Consider the following 26,086-nt stretch of genomic DNA (forward strand, 5'->3'; position numbering starts at 1 on the left):
TAAGAACACTTTCACAGCAGATTTGACAAAATGCAAAGAAGGTACCGATGTGAGATTTCTAAAAATAGCTACAGCACTCAACCCAAGATTTAAGAATCTGAAGTGCCTTCCAAAATCTGAGAGGGTTGAGTTGTGGAGCATGCTTTCAGATGTCTTAAAAGAGCAACACTGATGTGGAAACTACAGTAACCAAACCACCAAAAAAGAAAATCAACCTTCTGTTGGTGGCATCTGACTCAGATGAATATGCGTCAGTCTGCACTGCTCTGGATCGTTACCAAGCAGAACCCATCATCAGCATGGAAGCATGTCCTCTGGAATGGTGATTGAAGCATGAAGGGACATCTGAATCTTTAGCGCATCTGGCACACAAATATCTTGCAACGCCAGCTACAACAGTGCCATGTGAACGCCTGTTCTCACTTTCAGGTGACATTGTAAACAAGAAGCAGGCAGTATTATCTTCTGCAAATTGTAACCAACCTTGTTTGTCGGAGTGATTGGCTGACCAAGAAGTAGGACTGAGTGGACTTGTAGGCTCTAAAGTTTTACATTGTTTTATTTTTGACTGCATTTTTTTAACATAATTCTACATTTGTAAGTTCAACTTTCATGATAAAAAGATTGCATTACAGTACTTTGAGGTGAATTGAACATTTTTTTTACATTGCAAATATTTGTAATTGAAAATAAATTGAGCACTGTACACTTTGTATTCCGTGTTGTAATTTAAATTAATATATTTTAAAATGTAGTAAACATCCAAAAATAATTAAAATAAATAGTATTCTATTGTTTAACAGCGCAATTAATCATGATTAATTTTTTTAATCGCTTTACAGCCCTAGAAATAATACTGATTTCCTCCTCCCTGCTGGTCCACACTTTCTAGACAGATTTGCAGTATGCTCCCCATTCTGAGTCCCAACAACATATAGGATCAGCTGAGAAATTCTTTTGCAAATGTTGCAGCTGTTCCAATCTGAAAAGGTTTGGAATGATTCTAATCATTTTCAGAATGTTTTCCTCATTTAAATGCTTATTATTTATGCTTGATACCCCATTGTTTTGAAAGGAATTGGGCAGGCTAAGACAACACAGAGTGAGATTTTTAACCTATTTTTAAAAGCTTATTACCAGGCTTTGTGCATAAACTTTAAAACTATGTATTTCTTAACACAAGAGAGTTTAAAATGATTTCTCCTTTATTTACCTCCAAAGATCTGTGCTCAGATTCTTGTTTTCTCCTACAGTGGTTTTTGATCTTAGTGATGCCTAATGCAATGCAGAGAGTGCCTGCAGTTCATTGACTTACTTGAAAAGTGGAACTTTGAACCCAGCTCTTGGCAACTACTGTAGAAAGCATTACAGCTCATCTATAAGTAATTTAGGGATTGAGCCAAAGTATATTGACTTCAACTGACTGTGCACCAAGTCCTTAAAGGATGGGCTCAAGTGGATTAATCCCATAGAAAATGTGTTCATTTTCCATTGATTTTTTTTTCTATAAAATTGGACATTTAACTATTCAAAATTTATATTACCAGCCTAAGGGATGCTATCAGAAAGCTAGGGGCCTCTGTATAAAAAGTGCAAGGCCAAATTTTGGCCAGTGCAGGTAATGAGAAAAACATTCTCTAGTTTAACTTGATCTGCTTCTGCATTTTTAAGTCTTCCTCCAATAAAATGATGCAAAAAGACCAGCTGGTACCAAAATGGGAGGAAGGAAGAATCTGGAAGTAGCATCTGGTAGCTAGAGTCTATATTCAAATATTGGTTTTGTCTTGCCTGTTTCTCCCATCTAGCTACCACTGCCTGTGATCCAGTGGTGGAAGAGCACTTCCGCAGAAGCCTTGGCAAGAATTACAAGGAGCCTGAGCCAGTGGCAAACTCTGTGTCCATCACAGGATCAGTTGATGACCACTTTGCCAAAGCACTTGGAGATACGTGGCTTCAAATTAAAGCTGCAAAGGATGGAGTGTCCAGCAGTCCTGAGTCTGCCTCAAGGCGGGGCCAATCTTCCCCTTCTTCCCACATGGTCAATCATAATCATTCGCCCTCTGTAGTCTCATGAAGAGAGCGGATCATCACACTTCCGAATTTGCATGGTTTGACTGAGCTTTGAATAGTGTTGGGGTGAGGAGAGATTAGTTTTCAACACATTTTTGTGTATTGTTTGGTATTTGTACAAGGGTGCCCTTATGATAGCAGGAACTATTTGATAAAGATCTATATGATGTAGCATCCTTTTTTTCCTGCCTCAGTTACCAAAGAAACCTCTGATGCAAGCATCTGCTACCCCTTTAAAAAAAATGCATGCTAATCCACAAAAAAGCCATTACACACACAGTTGGTTGACCCAAATGCTTTTTGCTTCTATTAGCTTCTTGACACTACGATTTGCCTGGTTTGCTCCCCCCTCCCACCTACCCCCCGCCCCACTCTGTGAAGTAATTTTGTATGTATATACTTGAAAAGAACTGTCATGTATGATTTGCACTATTGGAGGAGGACTAAAGTTGCATGGCAACTTTATGCATGATGCTAATATCCTGAAGGCAAACTGCTGAAAAAAAGGGTTTAAGTGACATTTCTATCTGTTTTTTTTTTTTTTAAACTGCTTTGGAAGGGGAAGTCTCATACAGGTGATAGGTCTTTCTTTAGATTTCAGGTGCTTAGTGCTTGTAACTGGACTGCATAACTTACAGACCACACGGGCATTTAATTTTTTCTAAACACTGCAGTTTGTTAGAATAGAGCTGAGGATGGAGAGTTCAATAGTGCTTAAAGATGCATGTTATGAAAAATAGCTGGTATCTATTAATGTATAGACTGTAATACTTATTAGCTTTTCTTCAGAATTAGTTTATTTTTGTCAGTAACAGTCCTAGATATACTTACTGCTGGTACAGTTGTACTCTGATTCACTTTATTAGCAGCCAGCCAGAGAGGACAGCCTCAGGACAGGCCTCATAAATGAAGCAGTTTAGAAATATATGATGCGTGGTACAGGATGCTATAGCTTTGTGCATGAGTGAATAACCATTTATGTTTGCATTACTGTCTGCTTAACATGAATTTGCTTCCTAAAACTAGAAGTCTGTGTAATCCAACTTTAACTAGCTACAGAAACTGCTACCTTTAAATATCTTGGACAACAGATTGTTACAGTTTGTGAAATATGAGCTTTAATTTTTAAGCTTACACATAAACCTAGGCCAAGGCAGCATACATTCCTCCAGTAGAAAACTTTATACAGGTATTACTGCATTTATTATAATTTGCTATATTAATAGCTACTAACTAGACATTAGGTAATAGAGGCAGGCATAAAAACACAGCTGTGTTAGTAATAAAGTGCTTCTCATCTTTTTGTTAAATGTAACTATTCTCCCCCCCAATACATTCCAGCATCCCAGTACAGTTACAAGTAGGGCTTTTTTTTGTTTGTTTAAAATACTGGGTTACCTGAAGAGACTGGTTCTATATAGAAAGTTATGATTAGTTGGAAGATGAACTACATGTGATGTATTATGGACTGTTACAGTATTGGGTCCATTGTGGCTTTTATTTTAATTTGTTTTTATGTTAAGCTGTTTTAATTTGAGAAAATATCAGAAGATTGGCTCTTACTCATGTTGAGAGGGTGGCTGCTCAATTTTTTTAAAAACAAAAACCACAAAAACAAGCCCCCAGTTTCACACATTTCATTACCATCTTACTGGGTAGTCAACGCTTACCTGCTTTGGCATTCAGTACCCTACTCTCTGTAGGAAAATTGTTAAAAGAACACTTTTTTATATAGGTAACTTTAAGACCATCGTTACGCTGTGCGTAAAGAATGTACAGAGAAATTTGTAGGTATTTTTTTGAGGAACAATTAATTTGTTAATGATATGTAGCTATTTAATTTTTCCCTTTCCTTTATTGTAATCATTCATTTTTTTGTTTGGAGAAAAAAGTTGATCTTTTTTTGTTGTAGATTTGTCTGTAATACATTAAAAAAGTGCAGGAACACAGTTATTCTATGAGAACACTGCATTAGCATTAATAGCCACTAGTTTGTTATTGCTACAGGCTACTGAGCATTATAACAGTAAAATACTAATACTGTAGATGGACTCTGTGGAAAATGTGACTCCTTCTACATTTCTTTGTAAACACAAATGTTTTTAAAGCTAATATTTTCAGTAATAGCTGTTTTACAAGGTCACATTTACTTATCTGAGATAGGTAAATGGATGTGGGGCAATAAAGATTTAATGTGATATGTCCAGTAAAAACAAATATATTCAACACAATTATGTCATGAAAGCCAAAGGGTTGGGGGGAAAGTAAACTCACCATAATAACGCATAGTGAAGTTTCTTCACAGAGCCATGTTATCTGCTACAGTTCAGTCTGAAAGATTCTCTCCGTGTTTGTAAATCTGTAATATACCATTCTTTTGTGGCCTTGTTTCACCTGGGGAAAAGAAAAAAAAGGTTTGGCAGGCCATCTTTTTTTTTTTTTGTACTTAAAAAGTAGCCTTAAAGAACAATAAAGTGCTCTTAAATCACAGGTGTGTGCATACTCTTCTTTGTAATTTGGTTAAAAAGGAAGTATTGAAAATGACCATCTTACCTTTGCTAGGGTTGGAGTAAGGGAACAATGCATCAAACTGGGATCTTTCCTTGCTAGATGGAGAGAGGCCTAGACCACTGTCCTTGCACCCCATTTCTCCATGCAGCATATATATCCTGCTGAGAATATAGCCAGTGATGAATAGCAGATAGGGACACGTATGTGGGATGATATAGATCATACAAAAGCTGCCATGGCTCTGACCAGCACCAAAAAGGCTTGTTCCTTACAGCAGTATTTAAGAATGCCAACAATTTTGTGAGCATATCACTAGGGACATGTGTGCATTAGAGGTCAGAAGCGCAGCTCTGCCACTATAACCCATAGACACATCCTACAGCAATGAAAGGGGTTTCTCTGTCGCTGTAGGAACTCTGCCTCCCTGAAAGGTGGTGGTAGTTAGGTCAACAGAAGCATTCTTCCGTCTGTCTACACCAGATGGTAGGTCACCATAGCTACAGTGCTCAGGAGATGTGAATTTTTCACAGCCCTGAACAAGATAGCTAAATTCTGAATGTAGGCTAGGCCTGCAGTACAACCAGGGAAGCTATTGAAATATTTTTGGCACAATTCCCATTGATCAAGTCACAGAGATCTCAGCGTATCATTTCCATAGAGGACCAGAAGGCAGCCGTTCATATTTAATGCAGCTTAACAAGTAGCAGCCACTAAACAGTTACTGTTTTAGCAAGAGAGAATGGTCTATTCACAAATCTCTCCTATATAGGCAGTGAAGAGAAACTCATTTCTTCTTTTTCCACTTTGTCCCGTCCCTCACATTCTTGGAGCTTATCTACACTGTAAAACTCACCCTCTGCGGACCAGAAGTATAGAGAGAAGGATACTTGTGTTCAGTACAGTTTTAAAAAATGTGGTTAAAATCTGCTCTGATCTAAGGAGGGGATTTTAGTGGAAAATAATTTGACTGGAAGCTGATGTCCCTAAAAATAAATGTGCTGGTACCTGATGTTCAGGAATATTCGATAACGTTCTTCAGAGAATGAGACAAATTTCAGCTCAGTCTGTAGTGGAGGTGTGTTTACAAAAAATACTGCCCTGGAAGAACAAAATAGTAGTTATTTCACTGAGAACTTGTTGCCATAGATGTTCAATAGGAATGATGTTATAGAGTGTTGTAAATTGTGTTCAAAGCATCTACACTTCTGAAAAAATATGCCAGGAATTAAGTGTGCATACATTGGTGTTAAATATTTCTTGGTGTGGGAGACTGAGAACACACCAAAATGAATTAGCTTTAACATATTTGAAAAACATGCCCTGTCTGTAACTACCCATAGAAGCCTAAATACACAAAGTAAGTGGCCTTTGGAAGGGGAGTTAGCTACAATGGTCTGTTGTCTGAACAGTGCTTTAGATACCACCAAAGGGGTGTAAAAATTCCAGTGCCCACTAGTATGATGTGCACTAAGTGGTCCATATGGACCTTGTTAGTGCACACATGTTCTCTAGTGTGTGTTAGTGTAGTACTGTATCATACAGGATTATATTAATGTACATCAGGGAACCACGGCAGCAGTCAACAAAGGATGTGTCTAGACTTCAATCACAGGGTGTGATTGCAGAACTAGCTTTAAGTAGTGCATGCTTCTGACCAGGCCACCTGACTACCTTCCTGAGATTTTGGGGGGGGGGGTAGGGGGGGCTCCTACAGCTTCACTGCTCCAGGACCCAAGATAACTAGGTTAAAGCTAGCTTGGATATGTCTACTTGAGCTTCAGTCACAGCCTATGATTTCAATATAGACATACCTAAAGTCATATTATTTGATGGGGTGGTCATTGCCTATTCAAGAATGAACAAACTGACCCTGTACGCAACAATATATCTAGTAACTGTATGTTACTAAAACAACAACAAAAACTAATGAAACCATGACATGCCTTCTTGTCTATTGCTTGTATCTCCTTTTAGTGACGACAGCATGGTTCTGAAGAGCATTTTTCTCCTGCTTTTTTTTAATTGCATCTTCAAGTTGTTATTCTGTAGACACAAAGGAAACCCAATATGAATCTGCATCTCCTTGTGCTAAATTAGTTTCATACCAGAATTTTAGTTTAAAAAAAAAAAACATCACAGATGATAAACATACAGGCTACCCATCAAATTCAGGTCATTCTGAATGTTTCACTGGAATCTAAGCTTTAAATATTTCTACCTCTTCAGGCTGCAAAAGCAACCTTTAAAAAGCTGACAACAGGATAGCAACAGATTGAAACAATAGCACCAGGACAGGTGTGAACTTCCCCCATCTTGTTGGATGAAACTTTTAAGCTTACTTACACCTCCTTAGTTGCCAAACTTGTTAATAGTATCCCTGCTGAATAGTTATCAGACCTATCCATCAAATTATGCTTATCCAGTGGGGCAGCATATATTTGGCCAGTCTCAATGTTCCATATAAAGCTGTAGCCAAATACATGCAACAGCAGCAGCAATGGTAACTGAAGTAAAAACCCAGTGCTTGTCGATACTGCCCCGCAGTTTGGACTATGGAGGTGTGAATAGCAGCGTAATTCGAAGTGGTGTGCTGTGACACCCTGCTGCAGATACTGCGAGCACAAACAAAAAGGTTCCTAGTTCACGTCACTTTAATCCTCTTCAAACAAGACTACATAAACGGGAACTAGGATCCTTTTAGTTTGCACCTGTAGCATCAACATGGCAGAGTTATAGCATAACACTTTGGTGTGCCTTGCTATTCACACCCTGTAGTCTGAACAGTGGGGGAATTTAGACACAGACCAAGTTCTGTTCTAGTTTGGATGCCAGCAACTTTTCCATTAGCAACTGTTTATGTTCTTAGATGAGGGGATCAGATTTCATTAGAATTCCCTGTAGATTTCTTTTAACCCTGAGCCTGAGTCATCCCTGTGATAGCAGAGTAATAACTCTCATTTATAGATGATAAAAAGGTAACCACATTTTGAATTAAAATCCACAATGGCTGTGTGAATGGTGACTTCCCGCAATATCCAAATACCACGCCAATGCAGAAAGCTGCCTGTCTAGCACTTTCATGACAAGACATGTAAAAGGGACTTTAAATGGGTCTGTGTAAGAGTTCTACTTACCAGGGCTGGCCCAGTCATTCTCAGCCGAGACAAATCTGCTTTTTGTCATTATTTTTGGTTTCAAATCTCACCATTCCTCAACAAGGATCTAATCTGCATCTTCCAGCACTACAGGAAACTCTCATTCTAAAACTGAGGCCCCTGGTTTCAGCTAGGCCATCTCTGTAAAGAGGGAGAGAGAAAACTGACTGTCCACAGATCAAGATTTATATTTAACTAACAGCATGTCATATGTACTTAAGGGGTTTTCTAAAGTAATCACTTAAGCAAGGCCTCCCCAGAGGACAAAGCCATGCTAGATATAACTAGTCATCTATACTGTTCATGCACACTCCACACTACAAGTCCCACATCAGAGAATGCACGTACAGTAACTTCTCACTTAATTAATGTTGTCCTGGTTAATGTTGTTTTGTTATGTCGCTGATCTATTAGCGAACATGCTCGTTTAAAGTTGTGCAATGCTCCCGTATAATGTTGTTTGGCAGCCACCTGTTCTGTTCACTGCTTGCAGGAAGAGCAGCCCCTTGGAGCTAGCTGGTGGGGGTTTAGAACCAGGGTGGGCAGGCAGCCCCACATCAGCTCTCCTAAGTTCGCTGTGCGGCAGCCACCCAGCAGGCTATCAGTTGTCGGGCCGTTCAGCTGTCCCTCCCCGCACTGCAATGTGCTGCTCCTGGGTGCCTCCTTGCTGTGCAGAGGATGGGGGGGAAGAGGGATGCTGATGTCAGGGTGTCCCCCTCTCCCAGCTCCTTTATCCCATTTCCACAGAGCGGCAGCGGGGGGGAGAAACACGAGACAGGGCTCAGGATATAGGGAGCTTGCTGGCAGCAGCTGCTGTCTCAACTTGATGATCTACTTAAATAGGCAGTGTAGTTAGAGTGGAGTCAGCGTACTTAAAGGGGCAATCTGTGTGTGTCTCTCTCTCTCACACACACATCCACAAGGTCAAAGTAATAGGAGTTTTAACTATCCCTTACTGGAAGTTCAAATGGGTTCTCTCCTCTTAAATGTGTTTTCCTGCATCTAAAAGGAGCAACGGTCTTTGGTTGTGGATTTGGTTTATTTGTCATTTATGGATCGCTAAATAATAGCTCTCTTGTCCTTCAGTCCTAGAACGCTCCCTTCTGGTTCCATTGGGCTCTTTCCCATGACATGCACAAGGAGGCCCGTGTGTCCAGGGGGAGGAGAGCGAGTACTAGTCACCATGTTTCAGGGATATGTATTCTCTTTGTGCGGGAAGGGGGGAGATGCTTATAGCCATGTGCGGGGCATAGCAAGTGCTGCCTGTGACGTTGTGCAGTCTATATGGTTTTATAAAAACATAAGAAGTGAATATAATGTAACTGGAATAGTTTTATAAAAATATGATAAGTAACTGGAATATGCTTCATGCGAAAGGTCTCTTGTAAGGTACCATTACAAAGCTTATAATCTACTGAGTGTGATCATCCCATTTGTATAAATGTACGACTCTTGTATCTAAAACTAGAAATATAAAACATAACTCTGAGGGCCTATTGTAATTATGTAAAGTGTGGGCCATTAATCATGGTTTGGAATCTTGATGACTCCCATTAACAAGGACCATTGTCTGCAGATGGCTGTGTTTACCTGTTAGTCTTCCTGTATGTGTGTGTGCTGGCAAGTGGGCAATGAAGTCTTGCAGTGACATGTGATCATGTCACCTGAACTGGAATCCATCTTTAACCTGGTGCTTTTCCAGTGGGGGGTAGGGGGGAGGGTGGAAACCCAGAGGGACAAAGGGTTCCCGCCTTATGCAAAAGACATATAAAGGGGTGGAAGAGAACAGAGAGGGGAGAGGAGCCATCATGAAGAATCCCCTAGCTATCACCTGAGCTGGAACAAGAGCTGTATCAGGGAAAAGAATTGTGCCCAGGCCTGGAAGGTGTCCAGTCTGAGAAAAATTTACTGAAGCATCTCTGAGGGTGAGATTATCTGTATTTAGCTTGATCAGACCTAGATTTGCGCATTTTATTTTATTTTGCTTGGTGACTTACTTTGTTCTGTCTGTTACTACTTGGAACCACTTAAATCCTATTTTCTGTATTTAATAAAATCACTTTTTATTTAGTAATTTACTCAGAGTATGTATTAATACCTGGGGGAGCAAACAACTGTGCATATCTCTCTATCAGTGTTATAGAGGGTGAACAATTTATGAGTTTACTCTGCATAAGCTTTATGCAGGGTAAAATGGATTTATTTGGGTTTAGACCCCATTGGGAGTTGGGTATCTGAGTGCTAAAGACAAGCACACTTCTGTGAGTTGTTTTCAGGTAAACTTGCAGCTTTGAGGCAAGTTATTTCAGACCCTGGGTCTGTGTTGGAGCAGATGGGAGTGTCTGGCTCAGCAAGACAAGGTGCTGGAGTCCTGAACTGGCAGGGAAAACAGAAGCAGGGGTAGTCTTTGCACATTGAGTGGCAGCTTCCAAGGGGGTTTCTGTGATCCAACCCATCACACTGCCTTCAGGCCTCAAAGAGTCAATGGAATCCATGGGTACGTATGGAACCACTGTTCCAAATCTCAGGGCTATTTGGTGCACACACAACTACTCTGTGAACCTCTTTTGCTACCAGCACAATTCAGGTATTACACTGCCATTAACATCCAAGGCTGCAATGTAGATGTACCCTAGGCCTCTTCCTTTCCTTGTTATTAACCCATTTAGTATACACCATTGAATGTCATCTTTGTTTTTGAGTCAATGCCCATTTTTTCCTGTTTCAGGACAGGTTAAATGACTTTAACAGAGGTGTTCTCAGTGTCTTTTCCTAGATTAGGTTTGATTTTTCTGGTTACAAGTTTTACAAGTATATTGATTTGCATTTAATAAGTTTTCTTGCCCCATTCCACTGACTACATTTGACCATTACATGTTTGCAAAATTAATATACTTTGAGTCCAGTGCTTATTAACACAAAGGCCTCTTTACACTGCCCTGCCAGAGAAAAGGGATCTAGATATGGTTGCAAGTCACACTGTCTACGTGTTGTAAAGGGACCTTAGTGTAAATGAAAAGCAGGGTTCCCTCTCTTCCCAGTTGCGTGAAAGAAGCTCTCCTGTTACCATGTGCATGGCAATGGCCCCCTTTCCTAGTCCTGCTCACTAGTTACCATGTGCATGGCAATGGCCCCCTTTCCCAGACCTGCTCACTATTACTTAGTTTTACCTACAGACTCGCAGCATAACTTCCAGAATACTAAATATTCATGTAACCCTTTTTTTCAAAAAAGCAAACATGGTTCTTACTGGGCAGGCACAGAAATGTAGGGCTGGGAGGGACTTCAAGAGGTCATCTAGTCCATCCTTCACAATAAGGCAGGATTAAGTAAACCTAGACATCTCTGACAGGTATCTGTCTAACTTGATGGGGATTCCACAACCTCTCTAGGTAACCTATTCCAGTGCCTAACTATCCTTACAGTTAAAATGTTTTTTCTAATATCCAACCTAAATCTCCCTTCCTGCAAACTAAGCTGATTACTTCTTTTCCTACCCTGGGTGGACATGGAAAACAGTTGATCATCTTCCTCTTTACAACAGCCTTTCACATATTTGAAGGCTGTTATGTCTTCCCTCAGCCTTCTCTTCTCTAGACTAAATATGATCAATTCTTTCAACCTTTCCTCACAGGTCAGGTTTTCTAAACCTTTTTTCATTTTTGTTGCTCTCCTCTGGATCCAACTTATCCATATCTTTCTTGAGGTGTGGTGCTCAGATTTGGACACAGTGCTTCCTTCAACTGACATCTCACCAGCATCAAGCAGCGCCGGACAATTACATATGACACTTCGGTTAATACATCCCAGAATGACACTTGTTTTTTCCTCAACAGCACCAAACTATTGACCCCTATTCAATTTGTAATGCACTATAACCACTAGATCCTTTTCTATAGTGCTGCTGCCTCGCAAATTCTTCCCTATGGCTCCATCCATGAAGGGGAATGAATGCTGCAGTCAGACTACCATTAACAGGCTTTTATAGATTTCACCCTTAAAATGGGCCGGGCTTGGAGGGAAGCATGCCCTATGAACAGAGTATAGGGATTGTTGCATTTGGTTTTAAGCTTATTCCCCATATGTCCCACTCCCAGTTTTTCACTCAGAGTGAAAAACATTATATTGAAGATAGCCAACAGAAGTATCCCCAAGAGTCATTAAATATGAAATTCTCACATTCCTCTTTGTGGTAGAATTAGAAGACCAATTTATCATACAACATTACTTTAATGTATGGTCTTTCATAGTTTGCTACTTACTGTATCACTTCAGAGGAGTATTTATATCCAACTAACAAGTGTCTCTGTTAGCCACAGCTGGCGTGGGATTAATCATAAATGAACATGCTGATTTTCATGAATTTATAGCTCAACAGAGGTGGAGAAACAAAAGTAGTCTATTGAAAGAGAAATTCTAAGTTATGACAAAGCAGTTACTCAGTTCCAATAAGAACACACTTCATAAGATTGACATAAAACCATTTCAGCCTTTCTTGCTTATAGGATGACTAGTTAGGCTGTTCACTGTTGGATTATTCACTCTGGTTTTACATTTTATTTTGTTATGAAGCAGCTTTCATAAATGCCAAGCAGGACATCTGTCTTCTCTCTAACACAAAGACAGATACAAAGGCATCTGTCAACATAAAGTGGAGTAAGCCACACATCTGCTGTATTCAGTAGTTGAAAATCTGCTTATCTTGAAAACTGTTACTCACTTTTTGCAAATATGATGCAAGCAGCATACTTCTGATTGTGTGTGTTGCAACTCACGATAGAGCCAACACTGCCTTTTCATGTTCAACAATGAGGGGTCAAACCTGCAACATCTTGAACTACTGAAGTAATTTATTTGTTATCCATATGTATAGCTATGACGTTTAATCTAAATTGTATAAACAATATACAATTCAACTGCCCTGAATCCAGTTTCTTGGAAACTAAGTGGTGCAATTGCAGTTTCTTGAGAACTAAATGTTACAGTTAATAAGAAAATTTTCCATAGCTGGAAAAAAAAAAAAATCTGTTCTGTGCTGAACCAGTATACGCTCCTATATGCTTGTCTATAATTTAATTAATCAAGTACATCCTTGAAATTAGACTCATAGACTTTAAGGCCAGAAGGGACCATTGTGATCATCTAGTCTGATGTCCTGCACAATGCAGGCCACAGAACCTCATCCACCAACTCCTGTAACAGATCCCTCACCTCTAGCTGAGTTACTGAAGTCCTCAAATAATGGTTTAAAGACTTCTGGTTACAGAGAATCCACCATTTACACTAGTTTAAATCAGCAAATGACCCATGCCCCATGCTGCAAAGGAAGGAGAAAAACTCCCAGGGTCTCTGTCAATCTGACCCAGGGGAAAATTTCTTCCTGACCCCAAATATGGCAATCAGTTAGACCCTGAGCATGTGGGCAAGACCCACCAGCCAGACACCTGGGAAAGAATTTGCTGCAGTAACTTAGAGACCCCCCCACCCCCCCAATCTGGTGTCCCATCACCAGCCATTTGAGATATTTGCCACTAGCAAATGTAGATCGGCTACATGCCACTTTAGGCAGTCTCATCGTACCACCTCCTCCATAAAATGTATCAGGCTCAGTGTTGAAACAAGTTAGGTTTTTTGCCCTCACTGCTCCCCTTGGTTACCACTAGAACTGGCCAAATCCAACTACCTTCAAAGGACCAGGCAAGACCCACCTGTTCTCACAGGACTTGTGACCATCTCAGTTCATTGCCAGGGAGCGTAGAATGCCAGTGGGTCAGCACCTTGTGTGACCCAGGGCTGCTCAGTGCCGAGGGTCCAGCACCTCTAGTCAAATCTCAGTCTGTGGGAGGGCTGGTGGGGAGTGGGGACAGGAGGGGTGTTCAGGTGGGGCAAGGGGCTAATGAACAAGCCCCTTCCATCTAAAGATCTGGGCTCTAGTGGCTTTAGTCACAAGGGAAAAGGAATAATTTAGTGGCCTCTCATCCTGGCCTCTAGGAAAGCACCACATGTTTTCCACCATCTCAGGAGAGGCCCAAGGCTGAGGTTAGCAGGGAGGGCTGCGAAGGCCAGGGTTGGGATGCAGCAGCAAAGCTGGATGAGGGCGGGTCAGGACTCTCAGAACATTGGAAAACCCCAAACTAGAACAGCAAGGGACAGAGTGATGGCAGCTGCCCCTGCATACAGATGCTGGAGGCTTCACCTCTGCAGATCTGGAGGGAGTTCAATACTTCTGAACTGGTGTGACAATAAAGGCAGTAGCCCCAGCTGTCCTCTGCCCCAGGACCCTAAGCCTGGCTCTGCTCCAAGGGTCACTGCGTGGGCTGTTTGCTACAAGGTCGGCTGGCCAATATCAGCCACTACATCCACGGCCTCAATTCCCAGCTCCCAGATCATAATGATCAAAATTTACCTTCCAGGTGACATTTCCCTCAGGGCTCTGATTGAGATTGGACGGCTGGAAGTTCCAGATCATTCATTTCTTCAGAAATACTGCATTCATTAACCTATGGCACCAAATGGAAGGGAACACTGTTACAGATGTGACACTATTGCAAAAAATTTGTTTTATTTATAAGAGCCCCTTGGAATCTGAACTCCATTAATTTAGCCTGACAGTTTTATGCATCATGCATATTCACAGGTGTGTTACTGTAGGATTGCTTATGGATACTGCCATGTATTTCATTTTATTTTTTTAAATACAGATACGAGTATTGAAGCATTTGTTTTGAAAATAAAACACACAAAAAGAATTAAAAAAGAGATCTAAGAAAAGCTTAAATTTGAGGCCTTCTCACCTCAGCTGTGCCCACTAACTTGAAAGATGTCAGAATGACAGCCAGTCATCTTCCCTCAACAGAACAATTCCCTGATCTGCCAACTTGCCCTAAACCCTCTCATGGAGGGATCCCACCTAGGAGTAAAAGGTTAGTTTTGTTTCCATGCCCACTTAATTCTTTCCCGCTCCGCTGAGATGCCCAGAAGATGCCAACTAGATTCAATTGTGATGATTTTATGATTTGGACTGAGAAATGGGCCAGCTAGCCACTTAAGTTATGTCTGCAGCTGTAAGTACACAGAATCGGGGAGGTGTAATTTCCAACTCGGTAGATGTACACACACTAGTTCTGCTTGAGCTAGCACACTAAAAATAGCAGTGTGGCTTTAGAAGCCTGGGTGGTGACTTGGGTTAGCCACCCAAGTTCGTAACTAGGATCTCAGACAGGATTGTACTTGGGTGGCTAGCTCAACACAACCACACAGCCATTTTTAGCACACTGGCTCAAGTAGCATCTACCTGAGTGGGAATCACATCTTCCAGCTACCGGGTAGACATACCTTACATTGCAATCAGGAGGTATGATTAGAACACATGCAGACATACCCAAGCTAGCTTGAATCTAGATAGCCCTGCCCGCCCAGGACCCTGGGTACATACTTGAGCAGCTGCCATCCATGCTGACGTGGCTACACTGCTATTGTTACTCAGGCTAACTAGATCAAAGCTAGCGTGGGTATGTCTACATGTGCTGTAATCACATCTCCTGATTGCTGCAGGGTAAACATACTCTAACTAAAAACTTTCAATCTCTGCTGATCCAGGGCCTCATTCAAATTCGCCACCCAGAGGTGAAAAATCTCCATTTTTTCCATCATTGATTACCTGAGCGACCCATTCTCGTCTAAGTTATTGCAATTTTGCTATTTTTCTTTTCTTTGCATCGTTTACATTTGAAAATGAGCTTCATTAAAATGATAAATTTGATTGAGGAATTTACAATCTTAGTCAGTTGGCAGGGGCCACTATCACCAATTATACAGGGACATGCAAAGAATGTCAAAGCCAAGTCACTCCCCTGTGCTGTGAATGCCTTTGCTTGTTGCTTCCTCTAACAACTGCTAACTTTTCATCAAGTATTTGCAAAAGTCTCAGCTCCCCAGCAGCTTCCATATCTCCCTTAGGAATTTGAAAAGTAAGATAAGGGAAGCCACTTCTTAACCACTGGGACTGTTTTAGCAAATGGGTAACTGAAACCAGTAATCCTATTTATTTTAAAGCAAAACAATGATGTCTTCAGGTGAACTTGAACAAAGTAGTTGTTCTGTAGCGTATGCACCTTTGACTCTGGAGAAAGAATGGATTGGATCTTGTGAAAGTATAAAGAAATAGCTAGTCTAACCAGAGCATTGGTTAACAGGAAGAGCACAATGCTTTCCTAAAAATGATAAAGATGTGGCTTTTGGACCATATGTTAAAAGAGATGTCCTGAATGAGAAGTGACCTGAGCAAACGTGAAATCATTTTAGTTCTTTGAGTGACTGCTCATATCGATTCCAATTAGGTGTGTGTGCATCATGTGCACAGTCGTCAGAAAATTTTTCCCCTGGCAGCACCCGTTGGGTTGGCTGTGGAACCCCCTAGAGTAGTGCCTTCATGGCACTCAATATATGACCCTGCCGACCCGGCACCTCCTCAGTTCCTTCTTACCACCAGTGATGGTCATTGGAACTGTGGTGTCTTGCTCAGCAAGATTTATCACATTTCCCTAGCCTAGTTGTTCTTTGTTCGTTATACGTTAGTTTAATTTTTAGTTAGTGTTGTATTTAGCAGTTGGGCTAGGGGGTTTACCCTCCGTCCCAACAGCTTTTTCTTGGGAGGGCTTTCAGGCCTGAGTCCCACAGGTTCAAACCCTGCAAGTCTTGCTCCAAGCCCATGCCAATGGGTGACCCCCACAACACTTGTCTGAGGTGTCTGGGGGAGGCTCACCTAGCTGATCGGTGCAAGATTTGTAAAAGGTTTCGCCCCAGAACCAAAATAGAGCAAGACTTTTGCCTCAAGCAGCTCCTTATGGAGGCAGCACATAGACCCCAGCATCCACTGGCGTGGCAGGACCCGGCGCCGAGTTCTTCGGTGCATAGCGCCCTGGCGACGGTCTCTGGCAGAGACCTGAGGCACTGCTGCTCCCCAGCGCTGAAACTGGCGGGATCGACCTGGCACCACTCCCACTCCCTAGTGCAGAAGCAGCACCGGAAACAAGGGAGAAGCAGCTCTCCCTCCCAGACACCCACCCTTCTGGAACCAGCCGCCATCCACCCCGGACACCTTTGCGGCTGCAAGGAACCTCATTGCCATGACAGTGCCGAGGTCACCCATGATTCACGCCAAGCCTCCGGTACCACATCCAATGGCACTGTCTTGAGGCAAACCAGTGATGCTCCGGCCCTCAGCACCGCTGATAGAATCGTGGCACTGCTCAGAGTCCCAGCACTGCTTGCAATTGTGGCACCAGTCGGACTCGTGGCACTGCTCCAGGTCGCGCCACCGCTCCTGATTGTGACCTCGATCCACACGTCAGTCCCCATCATGCAACAGGTCCCGGACCCGGCACTGACGCCGCTTAGCGACCCCGCGCAGCTCCAGATCGCAGCACTGCTCCCCAGCCTTGCAGCACCGCTTGCCGGATCAGCTCCGCTTGGCACCGCTCTGGCCCTTGCAGTCCCAATCCCGGTCTTCGGACTCAGAGGCGGGATCTAGGTACTCAGAGCGGGGCCGATACCGGTCAGACCGTGGATGTTCTGAAGTGGGGGCAGGGCTGTGGCCTGCGCAGTGGCCGGGACCAGCGCAGTGGCCATTCTGGACCCCGGGGGTGTACCACCACGCCCAGAGCACCCAGTCTAAAGGCTCCTGATTGGCATCTCTGAACCGAGAGTGCCGGAGGCCTCTGCCAGTCGCCCCAACCCTAGAGGTGCTGAGGAGGCGTCGTGCCCCCATCCACCCTCGGAACCAATTCCAACTCTGGTTCCTGAGCCGGGTCCAGCCAGCAAGACAGATCACGAGGTTCCCGATGAGCAGGAGGGACAGGAGGACCCTGTTCCCCCATTAGCCAACTTGTCCTCCTCCCCAGATGAGGCCATTGCAGGCATTTCCGTCTCCGGACTGCCTCCCATAGACAGCCACGCCCACCAGGACCTCCTTCGCAGGGAGGCACGCAACATGGGTCGGCAGACCGAGGAGGTGGTGGAATCAGAGGACCCGGTGTTCGACATTTTGGCCCCAAAGGTCCTTCGAGGGTGGCTCTGCCCCTCATCAAAACTATACAGGCTGATGCCAAGACCATCTGGCAGACCTCAGCCTCCATCCCTCCCACTGCCAAGGGCGTTGAGAGGAAGTACTTCGTACCCTCAAAGGGGTATGAATACCTCTTTATGCACCCGCAGCCTTGTTCATTGGTGGTTGTGGCAGTAAATGAAAAGGAGAGGCCGGGGCAACAAGCCCTGGTGCCTAAGTCAAAGGAGGCCAAACGCCTGGACTTGTTTGGATGTAAGGTGTACTCCACGGGGGGCTCCAGCTCAGGATTGCCAAGCAGCAGGCAATTCTGAGCCGGTATAACTTCAACTCCTGGAACTAGAGGCTCAAGTCAAGGAGTTGTGCCAACTGAGTCCAGGGAGGAGTTTTGAGTTATAGTGGAGGAGGGCAAGGTTGTGGCACGGACCTCTTTATAGGCCTCACTGGACGCTGTGGACTCAGGGGCGGGCACCTTGTCCCCTGGTATCGCCATGAGGCACACCTCATGGTTGCAAGCCTCCTACGCTTCATCGTCAACCACAAGCATTACCACTTCACTGTCCTACCATTCGGCCTCTCAACAGCCCCCCGAGTGTTCACCAAGTACATGTTGGTCGTGGCTGCTTTCCTCCATCGTCAGCAGGGGCAAGTATACCCCACCTCGACGACTGGTTGCTCAGGGCCCGCACCAGGACACGGGTGCAGTCCTAAATCTGTTTGGTCAGGTGCACCTTTGAGCAACTGGGTCTCCTCCTCAATTTGAGGAAGTCAACCTTGAAACCGACCCAAAGAACAGAATTAATTGGGGCAGTGTTAGATTTGGTTCAGGCGTGAGCCCTTCTGCCGAAGTCCCGATTCCGAGCCATCATGGACATAATTCAAAGCCTCCAGCAATTCCCAACCATGACCGGAAGGGGGTGCCTGAGTCTCCTCGGCCACATGACTGCTTGGACTTATGTGACCCGGCATGCCAGGCTGCAGCTCAGACCGTTGCAGACAGGGCTCACCTTGGCCTACTGCCCATGGCGCAACAGCTTGAACTCAATGGTCACGGTGCCAGGGCAGGTCCTCACGTCCCTCCACTGGTGGCTCAACCCCCAAGTGGTGTGCGAAGGAGTCCCCTTTCACAAGCCTCAACCTTCCTTGTCTCTGGTTACGGACGTGTCGGCTCTGGAATGGGGTGCGCATCTTGGGGACCTCCAGACACAGTGCCTGTGGTCACAGGACGAGCTCTCCCTACATATCAACATCAAGGAGCTGAAACAATAAGGCTTGGTGGCGTCCTCCATAAGGGTACTCCTAGCTGCTATCTTGGCCTTCCACCCAGGAGTGTCTGGTCAATCCGTCTTTGCCAACCCAAAGGTTTGGACCACCTACATTCCCAGATCCGGCAGCCTGTTCCTGCGTGGGATCTTAACCTGGTCCTCTCCAAGCTCATGGAGTCCCCTTAGAACCACTGGCAACTTGCTCTCTCCTGTATCTATCTTGAAAGGTAGCTTTCCTGGTCATTATTCCGTCTGCGAGGAGGGTGTCAGAGCTAAAGGCCCTCACCTCTGACCCACCTTACATGGTTTTCCATAGGGAGAAGGTGCAATTCAGGCAGCACCCAGCCTTTCTCCCCAAGGTGGGGTCACACTTCCACACCAGTCAGGACATTTTCCTGCCCGTCTTTTACCCTAAGCCTCATGCCAGTAGCCGTGAGCAGAGGCTGCACTTCCTTGATGTTCGACGAGCAATAGCGTTCTACATCGAGCGCACTTAGCCGTTCAGAAAGTCGAACCAGTTGTTCATAGTGGTGGCAGACCGGATGAAAGGGCTCCTGGTCTCATCTCAAAGAATATCCTCCAGGATCATGTCACGCATCCGCACATGCTATGAGCTGGCCAAAGTACCGACCCCAGCTCTTATGGCACACTCCACGAAGGCCCAGGTCCCGATCCAAGAAATCTGCAGGGCAGCAACTTGGTCCGCGGTGCATACCTTCACATCTCACTATGCCATTGTCTGGCATGCCAGAGACGATGCGGCTTTTGGCAGAGCAGTGCTGCAATCAGTGTTTTCTGACTCTGACCCCACCACCTAGGTAAGGCTTGGGAGTCACCTAATTGGAATCAATCTGAGCAATCACTCAAAGAAGAAAAAATGGTTACTCACCTCTCGTAACTGTTGTTCTTCGAGATGTGTTGCTCATATCCATTTCAAACCCGCCCGCTTTCCCTTCTGTTGGAGTAGCTGGCAAGAAGGAACTGAGGAGGCGCCAGGTTGGCAGGGTCAGATATTGAGCGCCACGAAGGCGCCACTCCAGGGGACTCCACGGCTGACCCAACGGGGGCTACTAGGGGAAAAACTTTCCAATGACTGAGCACGCGGTGCGAGCCCACCTAATTGGAATGGATATGAGCAACACATCTCGAAGAACAACAGTTACAAGAGGTGAGTAACCATTTTTTTTTTTTTTAAAGGTTCAAGATTGAGAACTCTAAAAGTCAAAGTCCTCAAGTTACAGACTAAGTGTACTAATGTGTGTCTGTAGTGGTCCCTCAGACTCGGGTGTGGAGGGAGGCCACTCTGTGCTGCTGCGTCTGGCAAACAAGCAGTTTATGGCTCTGGCCCTTAGGTAGGACAGAACACCCAACAGTCCAAAGGCTCAGGCCCTCAGGTAGGGTGGAGCACCAAATAGACTCTCGCCTGTTGTCCTAGATCAGGCAGACAAATACAGACCTCCTGGCCTGAGGTGGGGAGGCTGGCACCCCAGGGGAAGTTGACAGCAGGGAGTAGGGGAAATGGCCCACCCTACTCCACTGGGTCCCAGTCTGGTTACTGCGGGCAGGGAAGACGCCAAGTCATCACCCACGCAGCCCCTTCTCAGCCAGGGCCACCTCCTACCTTCACTGGGGGGGCTGCAGCTCCCAGCCCTGGCTCTGCAGGCAAGTCCCTCCTGACTCATGCAGGGAGGGGGCAGAGGGGAAAAACAGTGTACGATAGAGGGAGAGGGCAAGAAGAGCGAATGGGGGGTGGGGCATCAGGGGAAAGGGATAGGGCAGAAGCAAGGCCTCAGGGGAAGGGGCGGGGCAGGGATGAGTTCTGGGGGGGAGGGGAGAGGCGGGACAGGTCCTCAGGGGAAAGGGGAGGTTCTGGCACTCCTGCTGGAGTGTCTGGTTTTTAAATATTACAAAGTTGCCAACACTACCTCCATCTCCTCGGGGTATTCGGCAAGTGGCAGTCCAGGAAGCTCCTTGGGGTGCCTATCGGTAGACAGTTTTAGCAGTTCCTCCAGCTCCTCAGCAGTGCAGGGATCCTCTTCAGGTTCCTGCTCAAACAGCGGCTGGGAGACATCTGCCTCCTTCGGCAGCTCCAGCCCAACTGACCTGCAGAGCCTGCCTTTTAAATTTTCAGTCATGCCCCTCTGCTTCTGGCAGGAGGGCGGGGCTGGGATGGCTCCGCCCACCAGGGGGAGTGTAGTGGTCCCTCATGCTCTGGTTCAGAGGGAGGCCACTCTGCCTCATTATAGTCTCCAAAGTACTGTTAGTCCACCCTCAGAGGAGTGTTCTATGCCAGTTCTCTCCATAACTTCCTTTCTGGTCACAAGGTGGTTAGTCAGAAATATGGTTTAAAATTACATGCAAAAATGACACATTGAACGCAGCATTAAGGTTTTGAGGTCAAGTGCTCAGGTGTCAAGAAATTCTGAAGTTCTTTGAAAAACATGAGGTTATTGCATCTGAGAGACTTCCATGGCAAAACTGGTGGAGTTTATAATTAAAAAAAAAATCATGCTTTTGTTCCTGCCAGGCGTCCTGCCAGCTTATAAATTCATCTGGAACTTGAGAGTCAAACTGTGTCCTTTCAGGATGATGCAAAATCTCCTGTAGTAAAAAGATTTCCTTGGTCAAATAGTGCCTTCATTTACTCTTGTGCAACCATATTGTTTAATCCAACACACATAAGCGGCGAGTTATATTCCCACGTGGTGCCTGGACACCAGCAATATTCAGAGCCCAGGAGCCCAGCTCCATCAACCTTTGGGGCCGGTGTCCCCCCCTCGCACCTTCCCTGAGTGTCCTCCAGCCCCCTGTTGCTGCCCCCCGCTTGCCGGGGCCCCAGAGCAGAGAGTCACTGTCTCTTCCCTACAGCTCCATGCTGCCTCTCTGCAGCAACTGCTGCCGCAGGTCCTAGTGTCCCCCCATCTCAACTGCCAGGGCAGACTGACTGAGCCTGCCCTTCCACCTCGGACCCTTCCCTTTTCTGGTGGGACCCTCCAGCAGCACAGCCCCCGCTCTTCAGTCACCGCTCCTGCTCCATGCTGGGCAAGGAGGCAGCCCCATCCCTCACCCGCAGTGAGGCAACAGTCAGGGGCAACAGCAGGGGAGGAGGCGCACAGGGGAGGCAAGGGAGAATCCTGGACCTGAGAGGGGCCCTAGGAGCACATGCTTGCTGCTGCCGGCCGGAGAAGGGCTGGGGGGAGTCGTTCTCTCTGACCCCTGTCCCGGAGCAGCCTGCCTGCACCCTAAATTCATCCCCAGCCCAGCCCTGCCCCACCCCAGAGCCCACACCCCCAGTCAGAGCTTTCACCCCATTACCGCACCCTCTGCCCTGAGCCCCTCCAACCCCCCAAACACCTTATCTCCAGTCCCAGCCAGAGCCCTCATCCCCCTGCATCCAACCCTCTGCCCCAGCTTTGAGCCTAACACCCCAAACCCCCCACCGCCAGACAGAGCCCTCACCTCCCACACTCCTACTCTCGCCCTGATCCCCTCCCACACCCAAACCCCTCATTCCCACCCCCAGACAGAGCCCTCACTTCCCACACTCCTACTCTTGCCCTGATCCCCTCCCACACCCCAAACCACTCATCTGCTGCCACACACCACAGCCCTCACCCCTGCACCTCCCCATCCCCAAACTCCCTCCCAGAACCTGCACCCCCTCCCATCCCCAAACTCCCTCCCAGAGCCTGTACCCTGCACCCCAATCCCCTGCCCCAGCCTAGGGCCTGCACCCCAGACCTCCTCCTCCACCCAAACTACCTCCCAGAGCCTTGGGCAGGTGGGAGGCGGAGTTTGGGCAGGTTCTGGGCACCACCAAAATTTCTACAAACCTGCCACCCCTGCCAACACACAAACACTTTCCCCTGGGAAATACAGGGAAGTATAAGAGGGTGGTAAAATTCTTCTATAGCCCTACCCTGTTAGCTGATGTCTGAACTCTACCAATTTTCAGAGGAAGCATGAGAAATGCCTGAGGGAATGCTTAAGGTCTGACCCAATAATGGGCCCTCCCACAGCCACTAAACACATCATTAAGGAAAGAGAAGTCAATTAAGGCAGGAGGGATATTCACACACTTATTTACATTTGGAAAAGCTTCTCCTTCCTGCAGTTAACTCCCATCCTCTCATTAAAATACCCCCCACCTTCCAAGCAAATCAAATCAGTCAGCTCTTCCCTCATCAGAAAAATCAGTTTCATCCCCATATCATCAATACAATTGAACCTGCCTCACACCAAATCAATTCAACCCTCTTTCACACTCTGTATCCCCTTAGCAGACAGAGGAGCAGTCAAAAGGAATCTGCAACAGAGCTTTCCTCCTCTTCATCCCCTACAGACTTGGTGGTGGGCTAGCCATGGAGATGGGAGAGCATCCTCACACAGCCCTCAACAGTAGTAGACAGCACTGGCAGGATCTTCATCTTGCAATGCAAATACAACAGTCCCTTTATCCCCCTCAGGTCTAGTACATGTGGTTATTGCCCTGGCCAATGATAACGAGAGCAGAATCTGACCCATCATTAATAAGTAGCTTATAAAGAGCTGTACTAACCACTACAATGATCATTAACCAACACCAATTCAGGAGTTCTTATATTACAAACTACGTCCAAAAAATACAACTTTAAAAGATTTTCCTGACCTACTTTACAAACAAACTGCCTTTAAACCAGTTCCTATAAAAACTCGCCATAGTTTTCATGTACAGTATTTTACTAGTTCTTTGAACTGAATTTTTGAATAATAAAATAAGTTTCACCTTTGAACTATTAATAGCTCAGCAGTCTATAGTCAGAATGCCAATTTCCAGAGCTCAACAGAAATAAAATGATCAACTAATCCAATATGATTAGCTGTCTGGTATAGAAAGGAAATAATGCATAATTTCTGCTAAATATGTGATCCTGCTACTAGAAAATCCCACCACATTAGCCCTGCTTCAGCACTTCTTTGCACTGTTACACCGCCGCTCACAAACTGATTTCCTGTCTTTATATTATTTAGGAAAAAGCAATAGCACTGTTTCTGTATTACTTGCACTCCCCTTAGTCTATTCTTTTTTTTCGCATAGTAGGAAGGGGTGGAAAATGGATCAATATCCAGGCAAAACATTCAAACAGCTGAGCAGTCTAACCTCCTACCTATATATCTTGGTGACAAATTTTTTGCATAAATGCCAGAAGGTAATGTAGTAGTTTCTGTGAATATTAACAAATATTATCGTCTACATAAACGTACTGTCTCATCGTGACTATATAATTAACCGGTGCCATCATTGTACTTGTAATTTGTGGTATGTCAATGATCAGTTTGCAAATGCATTTGCATACATTTGGAAGTATATCTTACAGTACTGTCAACCCAGAACATTCTAAAGTCATGTCCCAAAAATCATGAGACCAGCTTTAAAATTCTGAGATTTAAAAAAAAAAAAATTAAATCTAAGGTTGTTTTTGTTTTGACTTCAGGTTTTTGAGCTATTAGGGTTCATGTTTTCAAACTTTTCTCCACAACCACAGGGCCAAATATGTACTTTTTAAAAGACAAAAGCTGAGATTCTCACATAACAACATGACTCCAGGAGCTGGGGCTTTTAGAACAAGACCAAATAGCACAAGATTGATGGTAAAACTGTGAAAGTTGGCAAAACTGTGATCTATCCTACTAGTCAAGCACACAGAATGATTAATGGGTAGCAGTACAGTCCTGGGAAAACCAATAAGCTGCCTTTGCATTCTGGGATTTGAAAATGTAAATATGGAATTTGATTAAGATACAAGTGAAATCTAAAACAATTCAGGGACATCAAAAACACTCAGCTACAGGGAGGAGGTTGGGTCAGGAATTCAAAGTAGGGGGACAAGGTAATTTTAGATAAGGCTAAAGGGGTTCACAACGGTATTTCATCTGTCTTAATCTCCTCGGCTTCCGAGGAAAATATAGCATGTATCAAATAATAGTTTATGCATCAATTAGGAGGAAAAACATAACAGTATTTGAACAACAGCTGAAAATTAAGTCAGAGGTCTATCACCTACTTCATATACATTGAGATCTTCTTCCAGGTTGTGAATTACTAAAGATATATGGCCAGAGTGGGAATTAAATGCTGGTCCATCAGGTCCCACACCGAAGTTAGGAAATGCACAATGCAAGACAAAGCGGCCTGGCCTTTGAATTGAGGAGGTGCCTGCTTTAAAATCTTCTCACTAGGCTGCAATCTCACAACCTCAAGCTCCAAGGCAACCAGGTCCTGGGAATAAGGGGTTCTGGTACTGCAGGAATATCCTCTGTGTGAGGATCCATCAGGACCCAGGTGCAGAAGGTCTAATTCCTCTCTAAATACAAATAATCAGTGTTTCCCTCCTGGTCTAAAGTGTTTGATGTGAGGGGTGGGCAGTGTGCAGTGATGCTCTGCTGCTGCAAGGGAGGGGCAGAAAGCAGAGAGCTGGCTGACCTGGGAGATTCAGGACTGGTTGGCTGGGCAGAGCACAGAGACTGCTTCAGCTGGGCCTCAGCCCCAGGGCTTGAGCAACTTGCAGGGGGAACTCCGATGAGGAAGTCAGGACTTGGCCCCAGAATAGCTTGGCATAGCGAGGGTGTGAATGTGCTGAGAACTGCCAGCAACCATGCAGGGGTATGGGGGGCGGGGGGGTGGAATCATGTCAGTGGAAAAAGGCTCTAGAGCAAAAGTATGAGAAGAAAATAAATAGGTCCCAAACTGCCCAAAACCTCTGGTAACACATTTGGTGGGGAATCCCCCAAATTGGGGCTTACCTGGTCCACTGTCCCTGGTGTCTGGGGCAAAGACTGAAGATAATGATTCTCATGACTGATGTCCTTCTTGACCTCTCCAAATGTTCTTTCTCCTGGCTCTTTCTTCTCTGTGTCATGTTTTTTTCTTTTTCTTTTCCACTCTGCCTCTTCGATATAGCTCCTGTCTTCCTGCTAGAAGAGGGAAGAAAGAGGAAGGATTAGCGGGGATCCAATTTTGGTGGAGGCTGTGAGACAGATTA

General features: G+C 45.0%; 1 protein-coding gene across 3 annotated transcripts in view; it reads left to right on the forward strand.

The window, feature by feature from the left end:
• Positions 1–4,560, forward strand: part of VGLL4 (vestigial like family member 4) — a 145,797-nt gene extending 141,237 nt beyond the window's left edge. For all 3 annotated transcript variants that reach the window (XM_034775527.1, XM_034775528.1, XM_034775529.1), the window contains one exon: positions 1,806–4,560. In XM_034775527.1, coding sequence (XP_034631418.1) covers positions 1,806–2,074 — 269 coding nt within the window. In that variant the 3' untranslated portion in view covers positions 2,075–4,560. The remainder of the gene's footprint in view (positions 1–1,805) is intronic.
• Positions 4,561–26,086: the final 21,526 nt, after the last annotated feature.

The sequence above is a fragment of the Trachemys scripta genome, chromosome 7 (genome assembly GCF_013100865.1).
Source record: "Trachemys scripta elegans isolate TJP31775 chromosome 7, CAS_Tse_1.0, whole genome shotgun sequence".
NCBI lineage: Eukaryota > Metazoa > Chordata > Testudines > Emydidae > Trachemys > Trachemys scripta.